Consider the following 22,397-nt stretch of genomic DNA (forward strand, 5'->3'; position numbering starts at 1 on the left):
CACTTTGTTGTTTATGATGAGAGAATTTGCGAGAGAGCAGAATTCAGTCAGTGCGCGCGCACTGAAAAACAAAACTCCGGTGTTTCAGCGATGACTCATCTGAACGGCTCTGATTGGCCGCTGCATTCATAAACTGAACAGAATTGTGTGTGATTGGTTATAACGCAGAACACTGTAAAAACACGGAAAAAAATATGATGGAACAAATAAGCCCTCATATTATTTAGATAGTATTACTAGCCTGATAATAATAATAATAATCATAATAATAATCGTCTTGCTATCTTCAAAGGCATCAGCCATAGGCGATATCTCTGATTATCGTCGATACACGATAGTACCATCTATCGGCACAACCCTAATGCAGAGCATTCACAGCTTACATGAACTGAATGCCCATGTTGTACATTAAACACAAAAACAGAGCTTTTATTGGTAACCTATGAAGCAAACAAGCAATGGGCAAGGGACACACTGGAATTTATGAATGACATGTGGAAGATCTGCGGATGGAGATTCCATATGGATCGACCCAACATTCATGGCCCTGAAGAGTCAAGCAGTCAAGCTTTATCGCACAGGCCACGTATCTCCTGAGAAAGCGTGATAATTTCAGACATTCGGTGTGCCCTGTGGCACCTCTGATGATTTTGTGTAGAAGTCCCGTTGCAGCGCTCACACGTTAAAGTGCCTCAGTGTTGGAGGAACTTGAGGAAAAGTGGTGCTGATCAATGGAACGGCCACTCGTACTTTTAGTGTGTACTCAAACCTGTTTTTTTCATCTCACCCTGAACCCACTCCCCTCTCGAGAGCATCCCACATGAGACAAGAACTAAAGGGCAGCATCTCTTTTCTGCTTACTATTATTTTCTTAACACACCATATGTAGCTCTCAACATACATGTTCCCAATGCTTTTACCACTAGGGTGTTAGTCGACATTGCTTACAGTAGAATAGAGGAGGCATGAACTTGTGAAAAAAAAGCCATGCTGATAAAAAAGGCTTTACATCTAGGGCAGGACATGGGCATGATTGGACATGATAAGGGAATTATCACTATAAAAGATACAGCTCAGCTGGAATAATACTCCTGTTCAAATAAACTTCACCTCTGACAAAAAAAAAGGTTATTTCATGCATGTTTTGTTAAAGTACTGACCATCTTTAAAGGATGTCAGGTTTTAAGTGGAACTGTATAATAAAAAGGCAACAATATATTCTCAGTTCATATTTGATTTTAGACTCTGCTGTATTAAAACTGATAAGGAAAAGTTTGTTGTAGGAGATGCAAAACACAAATGGAATGGAAGAAATTCTCGTACAAAATCAAAAAGAAACATTCAGGATCAAGTGACTCTGAAGCTGTGAACTTCAGTAGACCCTATTCAAAAACCTTCACAATAAATTCAAATAAAGACATTAGGATACAGATTATACTTGAACTTCTCAGTTTATAGTACCTATAAATTAGATGTATACACAGTCATGTGCATAAAACATTGCACAATATTAACCTTGTCAACAAAATTACTGCAAAAAAAGGTTTGTTGATTTTTTTTTTTTTTTACATTTTCATCAGTTTGCACATTATCATAAAATTCATTAAAATTCAGTAATGTGATATATTAAAATAAAATACAATACTGACTAATTATAAAGGACTTTGTCATCAAACTATTATAACTATAGTAATTTATTGTTGTGATCCTCTGCTGACTTACACTATTGTTCAAAAGTTTATGGTCAGTAAATTTTGTTTATTTTTGAAAGATTCTTAAGTTATTCAATTACTTGACCAAAACACACAAACATAGGAATATTGTGAAATATTTATACAATTTTAAAATAACTGTAACTAAAATCTTTAGTAACATTATGAATGTCTTTATATAATTTTTGATCCATTTAATGCATCCTTGCTTAATAAAAGTATCAATTTCTTAAAAAGAAAGAAAGAAAGAAAAGGGACAAAAAAGCATATCACTGATGCCAAACTTTTGAACGGTAGTATACATATCTTTCTCCCTGAATTTGTGCTTTCCTTGACTGTATTTTGCATGTAATGTATAAGCTTCCTCATTACAGAAGTACCCCAGAGTTATGTCCTCATACTACTGTTTTTTTCCCTATCTACAAAATCACATCTGCTATATTCCTTAAGTAAAACACATGCCTTTCCCTCCAATGCCATACCCAATTCCACATCTCGTATCCTCCTCTCTATCTCCAATCTTGGCCAGTATTAAATTAGATTAGATCATTTTAACTGAATGTGCAAGTGAACTAAGGGTCAGTTTTTACAAAACTGAGCTCCTCTTCCTACAAGACGTCTCTCACACAGCCTTTCTCTAGTTTGAATGTCACACAGGCATCAATACCCAGTCTGGGGTTTTTTTTCTGGATGACCAGTTGACATTAAAATACCACACTGCACTGGCTCTTTAAAGATAAAAAACAAGGCTGTTTGGAGGAGCTTTTGGTGCGAACCCAATTTTGACATCAGAGTTCGGTTCATTTGAGTGGTGTGAAAGCGGTTTTTGAATTTGGGTGCGCACCATCCAAGTCTGCTTCAAAACAGGCATCTTGACTCACGTGAGTGAACCACTTTTGCATATGTATTATTTGCATCTAGCCACGCACCCAGTCACACTAATTACAGAATAATGCATTTCTCGAAAATGCTTGCCTCTGAATAAATTGCCTTTGGAGAGCATCTCTCTGCATCTCCTGCATTGCATTTGAAGCAGACAAACGCAAGTGCCAAAGGGACCAGTTCTTCAAGAAGTACTTTGAAACTTGTGTCTTCTCTTGTATTATCACACAGATGCACCTAGCATCCACATCATTGCTCATACTGTGATTTGAAATGTGAAAACAGACCTGCAGTTAAAGCAATCAAACGAAGTGTGAAAACAACCTAAAACACAACCCATTCTCAAAAAACTGAAGCATGGTCCAGTGCCTTGCGCATCACTATTATACACTAAAGGTACCCCTAAGGCTTTGTTACATTGACAAACTAGGAAATCCATTAGATTCAATAAATTGCCTTATGCATCATATCAAGACATTTTAATCTTTGCATGCATTTGTAAAAGTAAAAATTAATTTTATTTATATGTGTACATTTATATTTTACAGATATTTATGAGCACTTAGCTCCACCCCTACTCTAAAACCAACCATTTTGTAAAAAATAAGTAACAGGCAGATAAAAGTACTGTCATTGCAAAAACTGACCAAAAAACAGTAAGTAGTGCTGCATTCCAAGTCTAGCCATGTGATTTTTCTTAATCTAAGAAACAGAGTGAAACTGAAAATTATCCCACTCCGTTAAGTCAGTGCTATCTCATTCAAAAGATAAATCCAAAATTTAGCATAACTCAGTCAGTTACCTGACACATGAGAGCCAATAGCATTTCACAAGCAAAGCTATTTTTATTTATTTATTCTTTAAATGAATTTGACTGTAGTTGCATTTGCCTGTTATAGACAGTGTTTTATACTGAGAATGGATAGGTTTGGATGTAGGGGTTGGGTTCAGTGCTCCAAAATGTTTAAATAGTGTAATGTACATAAAATTGTTGCTGTTTAAATTGCAAATCATACCCTAACATATATGTAATAATAACAAAAATGTACCCCAATACATCAGACCTGCAGTTAAAGCAATCAAACGAAGTGTGAAAACAACCTAAAACACAACCCATTCTCAAAAAACTGAAGCATGGTCCAGTGCCTTGCGCATCACTATTATACACTAAAGGTACCCCTAAGGCTTTGTTACATTGACAAACTAGGAAATCCATTAAATTCAACAAATTGCCTTATGCATCATATCAAGACATTTTAATCTTTGCATGCATTTGTAAAAGTAAAAATTTATTTTATTTATGTGTACATTTATATTTTACAGATATTTATGAGCACTTAGCTCCACCCCTACTCTAAAACCAACCATTTTGTAAAAAATAAGTAACAGGCAGATAAAAGTACTGTCATTGCAAAAACTGACCAAAAAACAGTAACTTGTGCTGCATTCCAAGTCTAGCCATGTGATTTTTCTTAATCTAAGAAACAGAGTGAAACTGAAAATTATCCCACTCCGTTAAGTCAGTGCTATCTCATTCAAAAGATAAATCCAAAATTTAGCATAACTCAGTCAGTTACCTGACACATGAGAGCCAATAGCATTTCACAAGCAAAGCTATTTTTATTTATTTATTCTTTAAATGAATTTGACTGTAGTTGCATTTGCCTGTTATAGACAGTGTTTTATACTGAGAATGGATAGGTTTGGATGTAGGGGTTGGGTTCAGTGCTCCAAAATGTTTAAATAGTGTAATGTACATAAAATTGTTGCTGTTTAAATTGCAAATCATACCCTAACATATACAGTGGGTACGGAAAGAATTACCCCAATACATAATTTAATGATGCAAAAATTCCTAAAATGTCCTTTGTGTCTTTGTATTTACTCAAAGTTTTCTCATATATATGTAATAATAACAAAAATGTACCCCAATACATAATTTAATGATGCAAAAATTCCTAAAATGTCCTTTGTGTCTTTGTATTTACTCAAAGTTTTCTCATTATTCCTAGTTCATCAATGCAGCAACACCTAGGGGTACCTTTAGCATCTTAATAGTGACGCTAAAGACACATGACATTCAGTTTTTCACACCTAAGAAGAACTACAGTTATATTTTTCTCCTCCATTTCAAGACCATTTACAAGTGTAATAAAATTGGTTCTTGCAGTCATTGCCTTCAAGTAATGCAAATTTATAGAAGACAAAACAACAATCAACATTATGCAAAAAGCTTAAACCATAGCTAGAGCTTGCTAGCAACATTAGCCAAGGTAATGGCTATGACCTGTAGTTCTATCCGCTGTATTGGCTCATTATCTCAAGCAGGGAACACACAAATGAGTCTGTCAACAGCAGCTCCAGCTGGACTCAGTGGTTTGGTTCCGGTCCAGCGATGACCTGTAGCTGTAGGTGATGCCAGGTGTAGAGCTGATATCCACCAACGGGGTTTATGCACCTCCTGGCTGCTCTACAGCTGATCCCAGCCCTTCAGACAGCCGGCAGCCCTAAATCACATGTGTCATCTGCAGACTGGCAAACATGGCAGTGAATTAAAGCAGCTCAGCCTCTGGGAAAAAGCTGCCGTAGTGTCATGCGGCGTACGGTTAGCGCCACAGTCTCATGGCTGTCCAATTACATTGGGTTTGAAATCTGGCAGGGCTGAACAATTAATCAATTAAATAACTAAGATTACAGCTGCCATGATTAAAAAATCATTAAAAGTGATGATTAGAACTCTCCATTTGGTCTTGTTGCATCAAAAATGGGTTTCTTTACAGAAGTTGAGCATTGTAACCAATCAAAGACATTCCCATTGAGCACATGAATGCATTGGCCTTTCAGTAATGACAACCAGTCTATAAAATAAGTATTTGAAGTATATAAGTATAAAGCATTTTTTTTCTATGTGCACCTTAAGTACTGATACCACAATGATGTTAGTTCAACAAAAAAGCAACTTAGGCATCAAATACTATTTCAGTCTTTCAACTTCAATTTCACATTTAATTCAAAGTGCTACTTGCTGTTTCTTTGTAATTGTAAAATTTACTAGCAATTTCTGAGTGAAAATTGTTTAAAATTGTTTTGTTTTTTTCCCAATGTTGTGTAGCATTTTATTTGTGATCACATCTTTTCACCGTGTGTATGCTGTATCAATGTTTACACTCAAAAAATAAATGTTATTTATGATTTATGATTTTTGTCATAATCATGTAGCCCTAAAATCTGGAATTCTATAGTAAAATAGTTTTTAATAAAAATACACCATTGCATTTTCAAAAAAACAAGGTTTTATGTTGACAACCTTTCCAAAGCTGCATTCATTGTACTGAAGATATTTTGTGCGGATCAAATGAATAAGCAACGTATTCAGAACCAATGAACCAAGTGAAGCAGATACACTATGCTTTACTACAATGACTTATACCTAAACTCACTGCCATTACTTACAACACCAAAGCAGAAAATTGCACTTATGAATCATAATCATGCCAGGTTTCCTTTATCTGAGTTGAGTTCAGGCTAATATGTGAGGTACAAACTCAATTAGCACACACAGTAAACAATCACAAAGAGGACAATGTGCTTTTAAGCTTTCACTGCTCTACATCAACATAACAAAAATTATGATGATAATTAGGATACCCAAAAGTGGTTTCCACATGAGCTTAAAAAAATATTCAGAAATGTTTCAAAATTCTGCATTAAATACAATTATCTCCAGATGCAGGATGTTGCTTTTTGTGTGACTAATTAGGGTCCAAGCCAGAAAGGCGCAGGGCCCTATTGATCCCCTAAGGATTATTAGGGCCCAAGCCACTAAGGCGCAGGGGCCTATTGATTTCCTAAGGATTATTTTTATTTATTTATTTATTTTTTTTCTTCGACTATCCAGGGCTTTTTGGGGGCCTTAACATGCTCAAAAACTCTTGAAAATTGGCACACACGTTGGAACCTGCGGTCATTAGGACGCCGCAGAGACTGGGACCCGGGCGTGGCACAGGGGCTCTACGGCGCCCCCTGGAACACAGTTTTAAAACTTGATGTATAGCTCACACATACTTGCAATGATTACTGTGATTATAGCTACTTTATTTCAAAGAAAATTACAGCCATCTATCATTTAAGAGTACATCCCACATCTACTTTGGCAAGCAACGCAAACATAGGCCTACGTTATGGTTTAACATTAATTATTCATGCAATAAATATTACAAAAGCTCAGGATATTGAGATGCAAATCATTGATTTTATGATGAACATTTGCTCTTTGCCCCGTCTCATAAGGAATAAAACTACTGTGACTCCTGTTCTGGGTGGCCAAATGAATTTAACAATTTGCAAATGATTGTAATGACATTTGACTGTTTTCTCTTTTCATTTTGGAACTTGCAACCCAAAAGATGAGATAATTCATAACAAATGAAGGAGTGCAAAAACAGCTTGAAAATATGCAAAAACAACATGTAATACATAATAAATCTGATTGATTTTAATATAAGAGCAACATTACAATATAAAATTTGCATTATTCATTTAATGAGTATATCCTTATGTTCTGCACTAAAGTACAATAAAAAAATTAAAAATAACATCATAAGGTCACATTATTCATTTATCTAACTTTAAAATTTAGATGATAGTCTTGCTGTTACTAATTAAATTAAGTTTAAATTATATCAAAGGCTTGAGACCACTGTGACATTTGTATGAATAATACAACTATAATTAGCTGCATTTAAAAGGTTAATATAAAATGTGGCCGTAAAATGTCTTTCTTCCTACACTAAAAACATCTTCCTTCATAAAATACTGGTGCTTTAACATTTCAGTCTCACAACTGGACATCATCTGAATAAATTATTGCATAAATTCTTAAAAGTTTCAAAGAAACCCATTTCACGGCTGAAATAAACTGGCATCATCTCTCTCTACAAGCACAATGAGGAACATAATCCACAAAAAAGATCTTTCTGAATACTAAAACAAGCAATATTCTTTCTGTTCCAGTCCGTCTGCCCTCACTGAGACCTCTAGCGTGTTACCCGTAGCAGAGCTTCAGGCTAGATTTACCCTTCATTTGCTTGCAAAACGTTCATGTCTTTGGATTTAACCTTCGCATTAGTGGTGCCACTTGACACTTGATCCTCGAGTGGGAGGTCCAGGGCCAGTTCTAGACATTTGGAGACCCTAGGCAAAATTCATGTTGGAGGCCCCCCACCCCCAATAAAAAGCATTTGAAACAAATATGATTCCTAACCTTTTTGTTTATACAACATTTAATTTTAAAATGTGTATATATTTACTTATACAGTACTGGTCAAAAGTTTGGACACATTACTATTTTTAATGTTTTTGAGAGAATGTTTTTGAAGAAATGTTCATTACAGCTTATAATCATTGAGTCTGCATTTATTTGATCAGAAATACAGAAAGAACTATAATATTGTGAAATATTTTTACAGTTTAAAATTAGGGCTGAACAATTAATTGCATTTGGGGTAATATCGCGATATGAAAAAACGTGATTTTTCAATCGCAGAGGCTGCGATTACGCTCGGTCACGTGACACGCGAGAGTAAAGAGATGTGTTCGACTTGAAGATCGATCGGTGTATGACATCAAAGTACTGTGAGAGAAAGCATAACGAGACATCCGCTCTCTTAGCTCTCGCAGTACTTTGATGACACACACCGTCTAAGCAGCGCTGCTTCAAGTCGAACACATCTAAGCAGTCTTCAGAGGAAGCATCAAGTTGGCACGCTACAGTGTTGTCAAGTCCGCGGTTTGGGGAACCCCTCCAAAAAAACGTGTATTTTACCCCCTGAAATGCGATTTTTTTACCAGTGGACCCCCCCTCAAAACGAGATTGGGCTAGTTTTGAGTAGCGATTGGGCGGGTTTTGTTGTGAAAACCTGGCAACCCTGGCACGCTACACGAGGAAATGTTTGAAAGCGTATATGAACGTACTTCAAAACAGCACATTGAACTTATTCAAGCAGTAACAGTGTTACGGTGCATTTCATTACTGAAGACTTTGACCTTAAAATAATATATATAATAAGGTAATGTATATATTCTTATTTATTTATTTAAAGTCTGTCTAAAGCAGTGTGTATCACCAGCAAAGTCACGATACGATACGTATCACGATACAGAGGCCACGATACGATACGTATCACGGTACATGACTGCACTGAATTTCACCTCACACTGCTTACTATAGTGCCATTTCTAACTATTGGCAGAGCAGGCAGTTGACCTCTGCATTATGAAGGGACTCCAAAACTGTACCACAGTACAATATAGGTAATGGCATATGTTTCATGTTTACATTGGGCACTCCCCACCAGGTACAATATTCTGATTGTTTGCATCTTGTTTTTAAACCCATAAATAATAATGCACTCATTCTAATAAATTTATATTGTAATTTACTCATACTAATGTATTAAATTCACCGTTACATTGCTGGTAGGTTATCATTGCACAAATGAACACACTTTCTACATTAAAAAAAATTAAAATTAGAAGAGTAATGCGCTGTCTTCACTGTATCTAACGCACACACGCTGTCTTCAGTGAATCTCACGTGCGCACGTTTAGTCACTCAAACAGACTGCACAATCCGACACAGCCGCCGCGAGAGTTTTTTGGCACACGTCAGCATGACATCAGAGCAAGTCGGACGTAACTCGGACACTTTTCTAACCGGCATGCATCTCGCGGTGATCACCGGTGATCGGTTCTGCGCAGATTTTGCTCATCTCAAACAAGCCTATTGCACGCATCTGCGGCGCGTTACAGCTCCGACGCGGCCACTCTAGTCAATGCTTGTGTTTACACCAGTCGCGCCACGTCCCAGAAGCGGCTCTCCGCGCCGCTTCGCTAAAGATAGGTGCCTCGCCTATTTTTGACGGTAAAAGTGTGCGCTCGAATATGCTCTAGAACCGCTGTCGTGATACTTTGAGGTCATACACCGATCAGTCTGCGCAGGGCAGCTTCAAGTTGAACACACCTATTGGGTTTGTGGTGTTGTTGTTGTGCGCGCAAGGGAACGTAAATGCGCCATACGTCATTGCGTCGCTATATCATTGATATCGTGGTATGACACTTTTTTACCATGTAAAAATGTATATCGGTATTATCGTGGACAGTATGATATGGCACACCCCTAATGTATTGCATAGCTACCTTATTTATGCACTATTTACACAAAACAACTGGAAGTGAAAGAGGCATTTCTAGTTAATTGAAACTGAAATTAAGTGTTATGTTAGAGCAGTAATGTAATCAGCAGAATTACACACAGAGGTACTTTTTATTTAGCCTATTTATATTTATGAAACATTAAAAAAAATGCTCTAGTGTGTTTGCTTTTTGACTTTGAATACAAACTTCTATGCTCCTGACGCGATGTCATTCATTGTACGTGCATATTCAAAGCAAAATAGATGACGACAACTCACACACCTGCATTAGGAGCTATACTTCTTTGCGTGCCTATTTAGCCTTTTGCTTCAGCACCTGAAGGATATGTTCATTACAGCAAACATTCAGAAGGCGGGACCCGCTTTGAAACGACAACAATTGGTTTAAAATAGGTGAGTGACAATTCAACTACGTCCAATGAACAAAGAGGCTAGTATTTTGCTGCCCGTCTTGACTGATGGACTAACGTATAGGGGATGTTACCGTTATGGAGGCCCCACCTCAAAGCCCGAGGCCCTAGGCAACCGCCTGCTCTGCCTATAGGTAGCGCCGGCCCTTGGGAGGTCTCACACATTGGCCTGACCAATTATGAGTAAACGCAAGCATGAAATGCTGAGGTTGGATCTAGAACCGTGATCTAAAGTCCAGTCTGCAATATCGAACTCCCACACAGCAACTCGCACCAAATGCCAAACACCACCCACTTTGGTTTGAAATATTACAAAATGTTATCACATAGAGCACATTATAAAAGCATCACTTCATCAAACTGGATCTATATAACAGTCTTCACCCCAGACGTCTCTCAAAACTAATTCCTCTGTTTTGGAAGTGTATTAATTGTTTTGCTGCAGCACCCCAGGTTCTGTTTCCTGCTCATCATCAACGTGTTATAGGCTGACTGATTGAATAATTCAATAGTATGAGAGCAGTGTACACTGATCTTTGGGCCTCATTCATGAAAACGTAAACAGAACAATTTCTGAGAGAGTTTCTTAAAATTTACACTGGCACTGAATCCAGTGTAATCACTGACTGATTTATTTATTCAATACTATTGTTATTTACTCATGTCAGTAAGTAGCTGAATACAAATGCATGAGGAAGAAAATAAAGGTTCCAAAAGTCCTTAATCAAACACACGGGTAATCAAAGACACAGAGTAGTATAGACACAACACTAAAGTAACATAGACGAGACCGGACAACAAGAACTGAAAACACATATTGTAATTTATGTATGTAAATGGGTGGTAGATTTGCACAAGCAACACTTTGAATGAGACTGTTCAATCATGCAATAAACATATTTACATTGGAATCATGGCACAAAAAGGAAAAGAGAAAAAAATAGTATTCATTGAAAAAATAAGTCTTCCTTCAGTTAGTTAGAATGAGATGAAAGCTCAGGGGTTTAAAGGAGTAGTTCCCTAAAAAAAGAAAATTTGCTGAAAATGTACTCACCCTTAGGCCATCCAAAATGTAGATAAGTTTGTTTCTTGCTCTGCAGTGAATGGGTGCCGTCAGAATGAGAGTCCAAACAGCTGATAAAAACATCACAATAATCCACAAGTAACCCACACCACTCCAGTCCATCAATTAACATCTTTTTTGAAGCAAAAAGCTGCATGTTTATAAGAAACGGTTAAAATGCTCCAACCATAATTTTGTTTTCTTCAGTGAAAAGTGTTGTGGTCTGAATCGGGAGAAAAATATGCACAGATCAACACCGTTTACAAACAGTCCAAAACAGTTCTAAACAAATATGCCTTTGGATTTTGATGTAAGAAGACAACTTTTTTTTTTTTTTACTGGAGCAGTAAGTCAACAACATTTTTTCACTGGGAGTAAGAGAAAAGCACACATATGGATAAATTTGAGAAGCGTGACAATGCAAAAGAGAACTCAATTTGATTCGGTTTTCTGAGCGCACACACTCGAAGCACTCACACAGAAAAGCTCCTCTCAGACAGCGCGTGAGTACTGAATTCAGTTATCTTCCGTGCCTTATCGCACATGAACGGAGAAATACACACAATATGATGTCAAGTTGTCCGTTTTGATGAATATTCACATAAATACACTTGGATACGTCTTAAGTGAATGTAAAAAGTTGGGAGAATATTGGATGTGTATTAGTATATTATAGCCGTGCATTCGGTTTTAAAGGGACAGCAGCCTAATTTAGTTGCTGCAGTATGTATCATTAATGTTAATCAAGCAAGAGAGAGAGAGAGAATCACTCACTGCTCTTTAATTAATGACTTTAGTAACCCTAATAAGGATTAATTGAAATGTATTTATATAAATGAATATGTCTGCTTGAAAGAATTAAGAATGTGGTAAGCAAGTTGTTATAAACAATGCATATTATATAACCATTGGTATTTAATTGAACAGAGGACCATGTTCTGGTTTCTTTATGAGAAGTGGTTTTATTTAATCTTAATATAAAGGCATGTTGTGTTTCACAGCAGTTAAATCTGTCTCTATATTGCATGATAAAACTTTAATAAAAAACCTTTGGACATTTTTGAGAAATGCTGAATAAATACATTACACTTTAACTAAACCCATTTAGTAGATTTAGTAGAACAAAATCTTATAGTATTTAGTCGACTAAAACTAAAACAATTCAGATGACTAAAATATGACTAAAACTAAATGGCATTTTAGTCAAAAGACTATGACTAAGACTAAATCTAAATTTGCTGTCAAAATTAACACTGTACAGGAGGAAGCGTTATTATGGATTACGGACTTGTATTTTGGACAGAAGCAATGGTTTAAAGATAAAATGCCTTAATGGCAGATTTGTTTTTTACAAAGTCATGTGGCTTACTTGTGGATTATTGGGATGTTTTTATCAGCTGTTTGGACTCTCATTCTGACGGCACCCATTCACTGCAGAGGATCCAATGGTGAGCAAGTGATGCTGTGCTCAATTTCTCCAAATCTGTTTTGATGAAGAAACAAACTCATCTACATCTTGGAAGACCTGAGGGTGAGTACATTTTCAGCACATTTTCATTTTTGGGTGAGCTACTCCTTTAAAGGGATAGTCCACCTAAAAATGAAAATTCTGGCAGCATTTCATGTCGTTCCAAACCTGAATTGCTTTTTTCTTCAATACTAGGGGGACGCGAACACAGGATTACTCCATCAACAGAACCATACAGATGACATTACAAGATTACAAGACACTGTGTAGTGTAAGTTGTGAAAAATAGTCTTTGAATTGCCTTCCTTGTGAACTTAACATATTTAGATCAGACGCGAGTGCTGTTGCATCATGTCGCGAATCGATTTCTCTTTCAGGTCAGAAGCGGCGCAAATGTTTTGAGTATGTCAGAAATAGAGCGGGACAGCAGTTTACTGTCGGGGATTTGTTGTGTCAATCCATGCCGCATCCAGTGTAGACAGAATCTCGCGTCCGGTGTAAACACGGGGTAAAATCAGCAAAGAGCTCTAGATCGCATCAGTGAAACACTGTTAGCTTGTTTGCTTTACTTTACTACGGATTCATTTTTAAACAAGACAGTATGCAGGCTTTTCAGAGAGACTGAAAGTAAACGATGATGCAGCGCTGAGTCTGACTACCCTTACCAAAAAGTAGTATACTTCAAGTTTATTTTATTTATTATACTTAAGTAAAGTTCAAGTATATTTTTAAGTATACTTTATGTAGTAAGTATACAAGTCGATCAACACCCCAAAGCTTGACAGTCATTATTACACACTTGAATAAACTTATTTTTCGTAAGGGTAGAGCGGATCCAACAGTAATGTCGCAACACATAAGTGTGAGTAAACGTGTTTTTACCACTATTGCACTATTGCTTTGATATATACGGAGTATTTATAAGTTTTTAACCCAAATGACCCATGTTGTTTTCAGTGTATGTCACAGCAGTGTCCATTTGTTATTTTAATAAGCGAAACTGTTAGCCAATCACAGCAGTGGGCGTTTACTTGTGAGTCTTGAATGCGCCCGGCCAATAAAAACAGACCGTTTTGCAGAGAGGCTCAAAAACAGGATAAAAATAGCCTATTATTTATAAATTATGATGGGTTTTTTTATGTAAAATCACACTAACATTATAAGTGAACCTCAGAGAACATTATAAAATAATAACAAAAAGCAGTTCATGACCCCTTTAAAGAAAAGGTTCAGCCAAAAATGAAAATGCTGTCATTATTCAGCCTAATCAGCCTAATCTTGTTCCTAACCCAAAGGCTCATTTTTTCTCCAAGAATCCTTAGATAATATAGAAATAAAGCCAATAATTATCATTCTACGTGTGAACTATATTCCAAGTCTTTAAAGCCATATGATGTTTGTGTGTGAACCAGACTGAAATTAAAGTCAGGAATTATTATTATTCACTAAAATTATTTTTTTATAGCATTCCATGGAGAAAAGACCAGCAGGAGTAGTTTGAAACAACATGAAGGTGAATCGATAATGACAGAATTTCCATTTTTGGGTGAACTATTGCCATGTCATGCACCAATTTACGTAAGAATTGTACAAACCAATTAGAGACAAAAAAAATAAATGAGCCACTTTATGCATTTTCACATTTAAAACTCATTACCTGGAATTGGATCCGTCACTTAAACAGTCAGATCTCCGGATGACTAACAGGTTTTCTCACCATAGTTCACACATATTGTGCTCCACATGATTGAAACTTCAGACAATCTTACGCAATATCCCATGCTGGGTTTGTGGGGCACAGTATATTAATGCGAATGTAAATAAACTACCCCGGGTGAGCATTAATGGGGTTGCTATGCAACCATCGGCATGCAGGGACAGTTTGTGGCAGTTTGGCAGAAGACTGGAGAAACTGTTACTTGCTGTTTTCTAGAGCAGAGATCCGCTGCATCTGCGTCTTTCCCAAAGTAAATGTGACAAGTCATGCTCTCAGTGTTCAGATCTCACATGGCTAAGTATAGCTCGGTTTCATCATCACTTCTGCCGTCTTCAGAGGGCATAAGGGGGAGGCTTTTCCTGCTTGGATCACGCTTACTTGCGTGTTGTAAATGTAGTGGGTCTCTTGCCAACTCCTCATACGTAAGCAGGAAAGGAAGTCTTGTGAAAAATGTTGTCATTATTTCATGTCACTGATGGTCATCCTGAAACATGTTTTATAATCCAGCACTACTCATCATTGGCTCGACTTCAGTGAATTCTAATAAAGCTTTAGCATGTGACGCATGAAATCGCAAATGACGGCCCGAAAATAAGCCTTCTCCTTCTTCTAAAACAATGTGGGTGTGATTTTGTTGTCAGTTTACTAACATTGTTATTGATTCGCTCATTGTTCACCACTGATTGGCTGGGAAAGTCTGCAACAATCTGAGACCTGTGTCAAAGCCACTATTAGTAGTGGATCTAACAAAAATAAAATAATTTTATCAAATCAGGGTTTCAAAGTTACTTGGTACAAAACTTTAAGAAAAGATACTCCCATAATGTTCTGTTTAGCCTTAAATGAAATAACTGTATTTATTTCTTTATAAGCATTTTAAGTATTCACATTTCTTACATGACCCAATAAATAACACAAATAAAACAAAGATTACTGGAGGATGTTTTACAAGAAAATACTACTTCAGTCTTTCCATTTCTAAATTTCATGTTTAATTCAATGTGATACTTGCCATTTCTTTGTTATTATTTGTGAAATTTACTAGCATTTTCTGAGTAAAAAAAATATAGATATTTCAAAGCCATTTTTCTACCAGAGTACAATTAATAAATTGTAAATATATTTTTCTGTCTGGATGCATATCAAATCCATATCGACACCAGGAAAATGTACATGCCTACTAATTATCAAGTAACTTCTGTCAGACAATAGATAAATTCTGCTTCTATATCTTAGAATTGTAGCTGAGCACAAGGAATCTGTAAGTGTTTTTCATTAACAGCTGTCAGATTAATATGTTCCTAACCTCTAATTCCTTCAGTTGCCTCCCAGCAAATTGGGTGACCTGTTGCTTCAAATATTTAATTGCTTAAATTTGGACTGCTGTGCACCAAAGGGGTCTGTCTGAAGTTAATTCAGCATATTAATACAAATTAAGAGATGGAAAGTTGTTGTTTTTTTTTCATCAAATTAGATTTGGGGAAATTTAGCATTACATCACTTGTTCACCAATGGATCCTCTGCAGTGAATGGGTGCCGTCAGAATGAGAGTCCAAACAGCACACTAAATAAAAACATAATAAAACATCACAATAACATAAAAACATCACAATAATCCACAAGTAATTCACATGACTCCAGTCAAGCAGTTACATCTTGTGAAGCGAAAAACTGTGTTTGTAAGAAACAAATTAATCAAGGCATTTTAATTTCAAACCATTACTTCTAGCCAGAACAAGAGTCCATAATCCATAATAACGCTCCCTCCAGTGAAAAAGTCCATCCCCTGTTGTCCTCTCACATCAAAATCACCTACACATTTGTTTAGAACTGTTATGGACTGGTTTTGCATTGTAAACTGAAAATTTCCTGATTCAGACAAGACGACTTTTTCCACTGGAATAAGCAATTTTATGTATAGAGGACTCGTATTTTAGCCATAAGCAATGGTTTGAAATTAAAAGCATCTAAATGATGAATTTGTTTCTTACAAACATGCAGCTTTTTGCTTCACAAGATATTAACTGATGGACTGGATTGGTGTGGATTATTGTGATGTTTGTATCAGCTGTTTGGACTCTCATTCTGTGTTCGCCAAATCTGTTCTGATGGAGAAACAAATTCATCTACATTATGGAAGGTCTGAGAGTGATTTAATTTTCAGCCAATTTTCATTCTTGGGTGAACTATTTTGACATTTAATATTACACATTCAAGTTCACATTAGGGCGTACACATAATTGCCAAAAATGCTTACTAAATACATTCATGAAGAGGACCACAGTCAGTCTTAGGAGGTTTGGAATCAAATGAGAGGGTGGACACAAGGGCAAGGCAATAAATTAGAGGAAATTAGCATCTCAAGTGGCTAGAGGCAACTACCGACATATTCTACAGCTACAACAATACACCAGGAGGAGGTGAGCCGCCTACCAAGTGTACATTACTGGGAGCAGACTGAAAGGTTTGGCGGTAAAGAGCATGCCTCCTGTTGTGACTGGCAGGGGTTAGTTTGGAGAGGCAAAAATGGTTCATGGGTGCAGTGCTGTGAAAAAACACCACAGTGAGTGGCTCTCACTTGAATGCCTATTCAAAGCCATTCATGCGATATTTCAACTCAAGCACTTCTGTTTTTTGTAAATACCAAAACCCTACAGCGCAGAATGATGAATTTTAAATGTGTCTGAAACATTTTGGAAGCAATCTTTCTCTTGCAACACATCCAATGACCCTAGCATTAAAGCAAACTCTGTGCTCCCACCTATTTAGCTACACTTCTAAAATTAGTTTGATTTGTTTTACACTCTTAAAAATAAAGGTTCTTTATTGGCATCTATGGTTCCATGAAGAACCTTTAAAATCCATGGAAACGTTCCATGCAGACACTCTGAATTCAGCTCAAGACTAGAAGATCTTTAAGACTAGAAACCATCTTATTAACAGTTTATATTTTTAAAGGGCAACTAGAGACCAATTCAGCAAGAGCGACACCAAAAAAAGTTTTTGTTTTTGTTTTTTGAACAAGGTGCACTTCACAATAAACTTCAGACTACATTTTCAGACTGGCTATAAGTGAACTTTTAAATGCTTCCAGAGACCGCTGTAGCACCGAGGGGGGCTGTGCATTCAGAAAAGCCCTGTGGTGTCTGAACCAAATACGTGGACAGCCGATGGCTTAAATAAGATGTGAATACGTCTAAAAGGACTTTTGTTTATGGTCAACAAAACAGGAGATTTTACATCACTGCAACAGAACCTGCAGCAGACCACACGGAAATAAAACATGTTAAAAGAAGAAAGAGATCTATGTTATGTCTGTGAATAGATCCAAGGTGACCATAAAACTCACCATTCAAACCGGCCACCTGGAGATGAACAGCTAAATTGGAAGTGCATTAAATAAGGCTACGGTTATTACTCCTCAAGTTCAGTTCTAAGCCAACGTTCAAACAGCATCAGCCCTATTTTCGAGAGCTAAATGTGTTTTTTTCTCATGTTGATTGGTTGTAAACTAGAGTGACAACCAAAATGTATAACTGAACAGACTCTCGATTGGTGTGTGAACCTGTGCCGGGGTTTACACTGCTGCTCTCTACTGAAAATAAAGTGATTTGTGAGTTACTACATGAAGCATTTCCTTTCATAAGAGTCATCAATTTAACAAATTGTAAAAACTGAAGTAGGCCTGTGAGAACTATTACAAATTGTATCATCATAAAATTTAATTTACATAACGAGGGGGGCATTTACATTTACATCCAAGTGGTAATTAATATCTACACAGAGCAGAAACTAAACCCCAAACTGTAGCTATAAACTGCTTTATCATCTAGAAATTTTAGTATCAGAAGGTTTTTCCTCCAGAACTTCAGACCTTATTATGAAGTGTTACCAACTAGCTGATCTCATACACTCTTAAAAGTAAAGGTTCTTTACTGGCATTGATGGTTCCACGAAGAACCTTCAACATTCATGAAACTTTTCCATTGGACAAAAAGTTATTTATAGTGGAAAAAGGTCCTTTAGATTATTAAAATGTTCTTGACACTTTTAAAAACCGTTCACAGAAAGGTTATTTTGGGAACCCAAAATAGTTCTTCTGTGGTATCACTGCAAAAAAAAAAGAAAAACTTTTGGAACCTTTTTTTTTTTTTTTACATAGGGCAAAATAAGGTAAATTGGGCCTTTAACTGAATTCACTCAATATACTGGTAAATAAATCATGTAAATAATGCTAAATGGGAGCATGTATTTTAAAGGGGTCATATAACGCTACATGCACTTTTATAAGACGCAGTGGATTATGTTTGTTTTTGAAGGGAATGCGCCCCTCGATCTACATAAATGCGTCTATGTTTGCGCGAATCATTCGTGATCCAGCTTCAACCAACAGAAGAAGTGAGTGTAAGGTTTTTTTAACGAACCTTTGCAAATCGCCTTTCCTAATAATGTGCTAATTAGCAAGTTTTGACGATGAATGCAGCTAAAGTAAACAGTTTCTAGGAGAGCGGTCAGCAGAGCTCATTAACATTTAAAGGAAAATGCTACAAAACTGCGTGCTCTGAAAAGAGCTGTTTTTGACAGGGTAAAAAAGGTGTTTTTTACACTACCATTGAGAAATTTTAACGAAACTATGTTACAGATTTTTCATTAAGACCCTAAAGAATCATATCAACTTGTGGAAAATGGGCATCCTATGACCCCTTTAATAAAATAAATAAATTATAAAAATGCAGTTTCGTGTCTTATACAAATTATTTATGGCCATAAAATGTTCAGTATCCAAAGTAAAGCAATACACCATCGTGTGTTACACAGTTAAGAGGTTTTTCCAAAGAACACCCCATACCCGAGGTAAAATCACTGTAATGCACAGCCTCTTGTGGTTTACTGGCCTATCTGTATATCATCTGTTACAGCTGTAAAACACAGTAAAGTAAACAGCAAGAATACTTTGACATGACCTACCTTCCATGACATAGACCAGGGAGCCCACATCGCCTTCTTTGATGATACAACTATCTTTATCATACTCCACAGGGTACATGCAGTCCACAATCTCCTGAATCTGAGACAGCTCCAAGTTCTTCATGAAGTCATTGTCAAGAATGGCCTCTTTGATTAGTTCTTTAGACCTGTGGATAACAAGGACTAAATGAAAAAACTGCTTAATTTAAAAATAGGGGTGGACGATATGGCAAAAATCTCATATCACGATTTTGTCAGGAAGGATCACGATCCACATCTTATCATGATTTTTTTTTCATGTTGATTTTTAAGACTATTTTGCAAGCTTTGATAAAAATCTAGTAAGCCCTACAACTAACACGCAAGTAAAAAGTGCTCAAGCTTATTCAAGACAAGTAAACAGTCAAAACAAAGAACAAATGAGAAGCAATGTATCAAATAAATAAAATAGAACAAAGATACAAATGAAGTAAACAGTGCTTTAAATTTTTAAGGTAATAGATCGATGAAAAATGCAACACTGTATGAAATAAATATACAGCGATTTTAATTAAATCTACAAAAAATTATTTGGTCAAAAGCAGTGAGTGATTTTCTTTTTTTTTCTTATGTTGTTTGATTAATATTAATGGTACAGGCAGTAGCAGATTTATTATGTCTGCTGTCACTTTAAGACCTAATTCACAGACCTAATATACTGACACACATCCTACTTTCTCACAACTATTTACATTCAACTAAAACATAACTAAATGGGTTTACATGGATACCTGCCACAGCATGCATTTTGACACATTTATGTGTGTATTTGACCTTTGCGGCCTTCAAAGGCATGACCTTTGAAGTCTGCATCCTTCGAAGGATGCAGCCTCAGAACTGGGACACAGCTAGTACGTTGTTACCGGATTCGGATCTCTTTCTCAGCTTACTGCGCTTTTAATATCAACTATGTCACACTCTTTCCTTTCTCATTCGTCCATTGCTCTGTTAATAACTTTAAAAAATCCTGCCAACTGAAAAAGGTGTGGATATATTTATATATAGACATAAATAGGACGCATTAGGTCACAGTCTCTAAGATTTGCTTGAAAAGTAGATAAAGATCACTGTTTATAAAACAAAAACAGATGAAGAAATTTTTGAAAACCCATTAGCAAAGCTACTGGGTTCCTCCGAAAGAACTGAAATCTCACAGATCTCTCATTTTTTCTTGAAATACTAGACACCTCCATTCAACACCACAGCGTGTGAAGATTACTCACAGAAAAGTGTCAGCCGCTGAAATAATCAGAGAGAATCCCCCATTCCTGGGTTTGTGAATGCAATCAATACCTCACCACATCAATTGATGAATTCCTTCATATGAAGTGCATATTGGCTCTACATGATGAGTCATTTTCATTGACAACACCACAGTTTATTGGAAAAATGCTTGTCAGATGGCCTTGCTAGTGCCATTGCATTCCAAGTTCCATTCCACAAATCTATTTCTTAATCATGCACTGGACAAATTTGATTATTCAATCATTGCACAAGCAGATCTGCTTGTGGAAATATTGGATCTTTTTTTCTCCTTTGATTAGAAATGGCACCGTGGCAGAGATGATGGCAAGAATGGACCATCTGGACCCCGAGTACTGGAGTACTGGAGCCCGAGGAGGACATGGGGCGGACAGATGACTGCTCAGATACACTGCGTTACTACCACTCACACACTCCTGCTGGGTACTAATGTCCCATGGGCGGATGATAAGACCTCACGATCTGTAGATCTGCCTGGACTAATGACATTAACTATCAGCACAGTTTCTGATTCATCTTAACTCAAAATATGATGTAAATCAGTTGTTTGAGATTTTTAGGCAATTTTCCAAATTTTGTCAAGTTACTGTCAACTGTCATGTTAGCTAATATCACCAGAAAAACAATGACTAATATGTGATATCAAAATATGTGTTTCCTTAACGCCTGCACTTTATTTATTAAAGTGAATGCAAAATTTAACAATATTTTGGCTTTTTTTTTTTTTTTTTGCATCTGATGGGGCTGACACAAATTTAATCATTGGGCGGATGATAAGACCTCACGATCTGTAGATCTGCCTGGACTAATGACATTAACTATCAGCACAGTTTCTGATTCATCATCCATGTGGGCACCAGCGCTACTAACAATGGCGTTTTTGTATAAGAAACTGACCTCTCACTAAATATAACTCACTAATTCTTGAGATATGAGACAAAACAAGTACTGCACCTACCATTACTTGGGGAAAAAAGTAACATTTGGGGAGATGATCACTAAAATATTAACATGTTAATTTATATCAAATTATGATATTACATTATCACTAACTCAGATGAATATTCAAAGATAACTAAAGGCTTGTTCACACCAAGGACGATAACTATAAAGATAACGATAAAGATATGGTTCTAAACGTTCTCAATATTAAATAATAGCAGAGTCCATACCACAGTTATAACGATAAAGGCACAGGGAAACAATATTGTTGGAATCACTTTCTGAACAATTTTTTCCAGCTGATGAACGATAAAAACAATGACACCCAATCAGAATCAATCCTGCTATAACAAGCTTGAGAATTAAAAGCGGCAGACGAGCGTGCGCTTAGAATAAACAGACAATATCATCCGCTGGTATAGACGCTAATGTAGTTATCATTATAGTTATCGTTCATGGTGTGGACGGGTCTTAAGACAACTGTTTAGTAAAAAATCTCTATGTTGATTACACCAAAAAGTGTAAAAAATTGTGGCACTAATGCACCTCTTTTATAAAGTTTTGCAAATATGTCCTTACTTTTTGTCTTTACTTATTAAAGCGTTTTTTTTTTTTTAAGCATTAAAAACTAGGCAACTTCAAAGTCAGTGTTTTTCCTGAAGGTCCTCTTTTCATATTTCACTAGCCATGAGTTCAAAATTATTACAGCCTTTATTTAT

The 22,397-nt window shown here is 36.4% G+C and overlaps 1 protein-coding gene across 1 annotated transcript in view; it reads right to left on the reverse strand.

The window, feature by feature from the left end:
* Positions 1-22,397, reverse strand: part of prkg1 (protein kinase cGMP-dependent 1) — a 142,880-nt gene that overhangs the window by 114,553 nt on the left and 5,930 nt on the right. Inside the window, exon 2 of the mRNA XM_016513239.1 lies at positions 19,435-19,601. Within this exon, the coding sequence (XP_016368725.1) occupies positions 19,435-19,601 (167 nt within the window). The remainder of the gene's footprint in view (positions 1-19,434; positions 19,602-22,397) is intronic.

Source organism: Sinocyclocheilus rhinocerous, unplaced genomic scaffold (genome assembly GCF_001515625.1).
Source record: "Sinocyclocheilus rhinocerous isolate Xijiao unplaced genomic scaffold, SAMN03320098_v1.1 scaffold24, whole genome shotgun sequence".
Classification (NCBI taxonomy): domain Eukaryota; kingdom Metazoa; phylum Chordata; class Actinopteri; order Cypriniformes; family Cyprinidae; genus Sinocyclocheilus; species Sinocyclocheilus rhinocerous.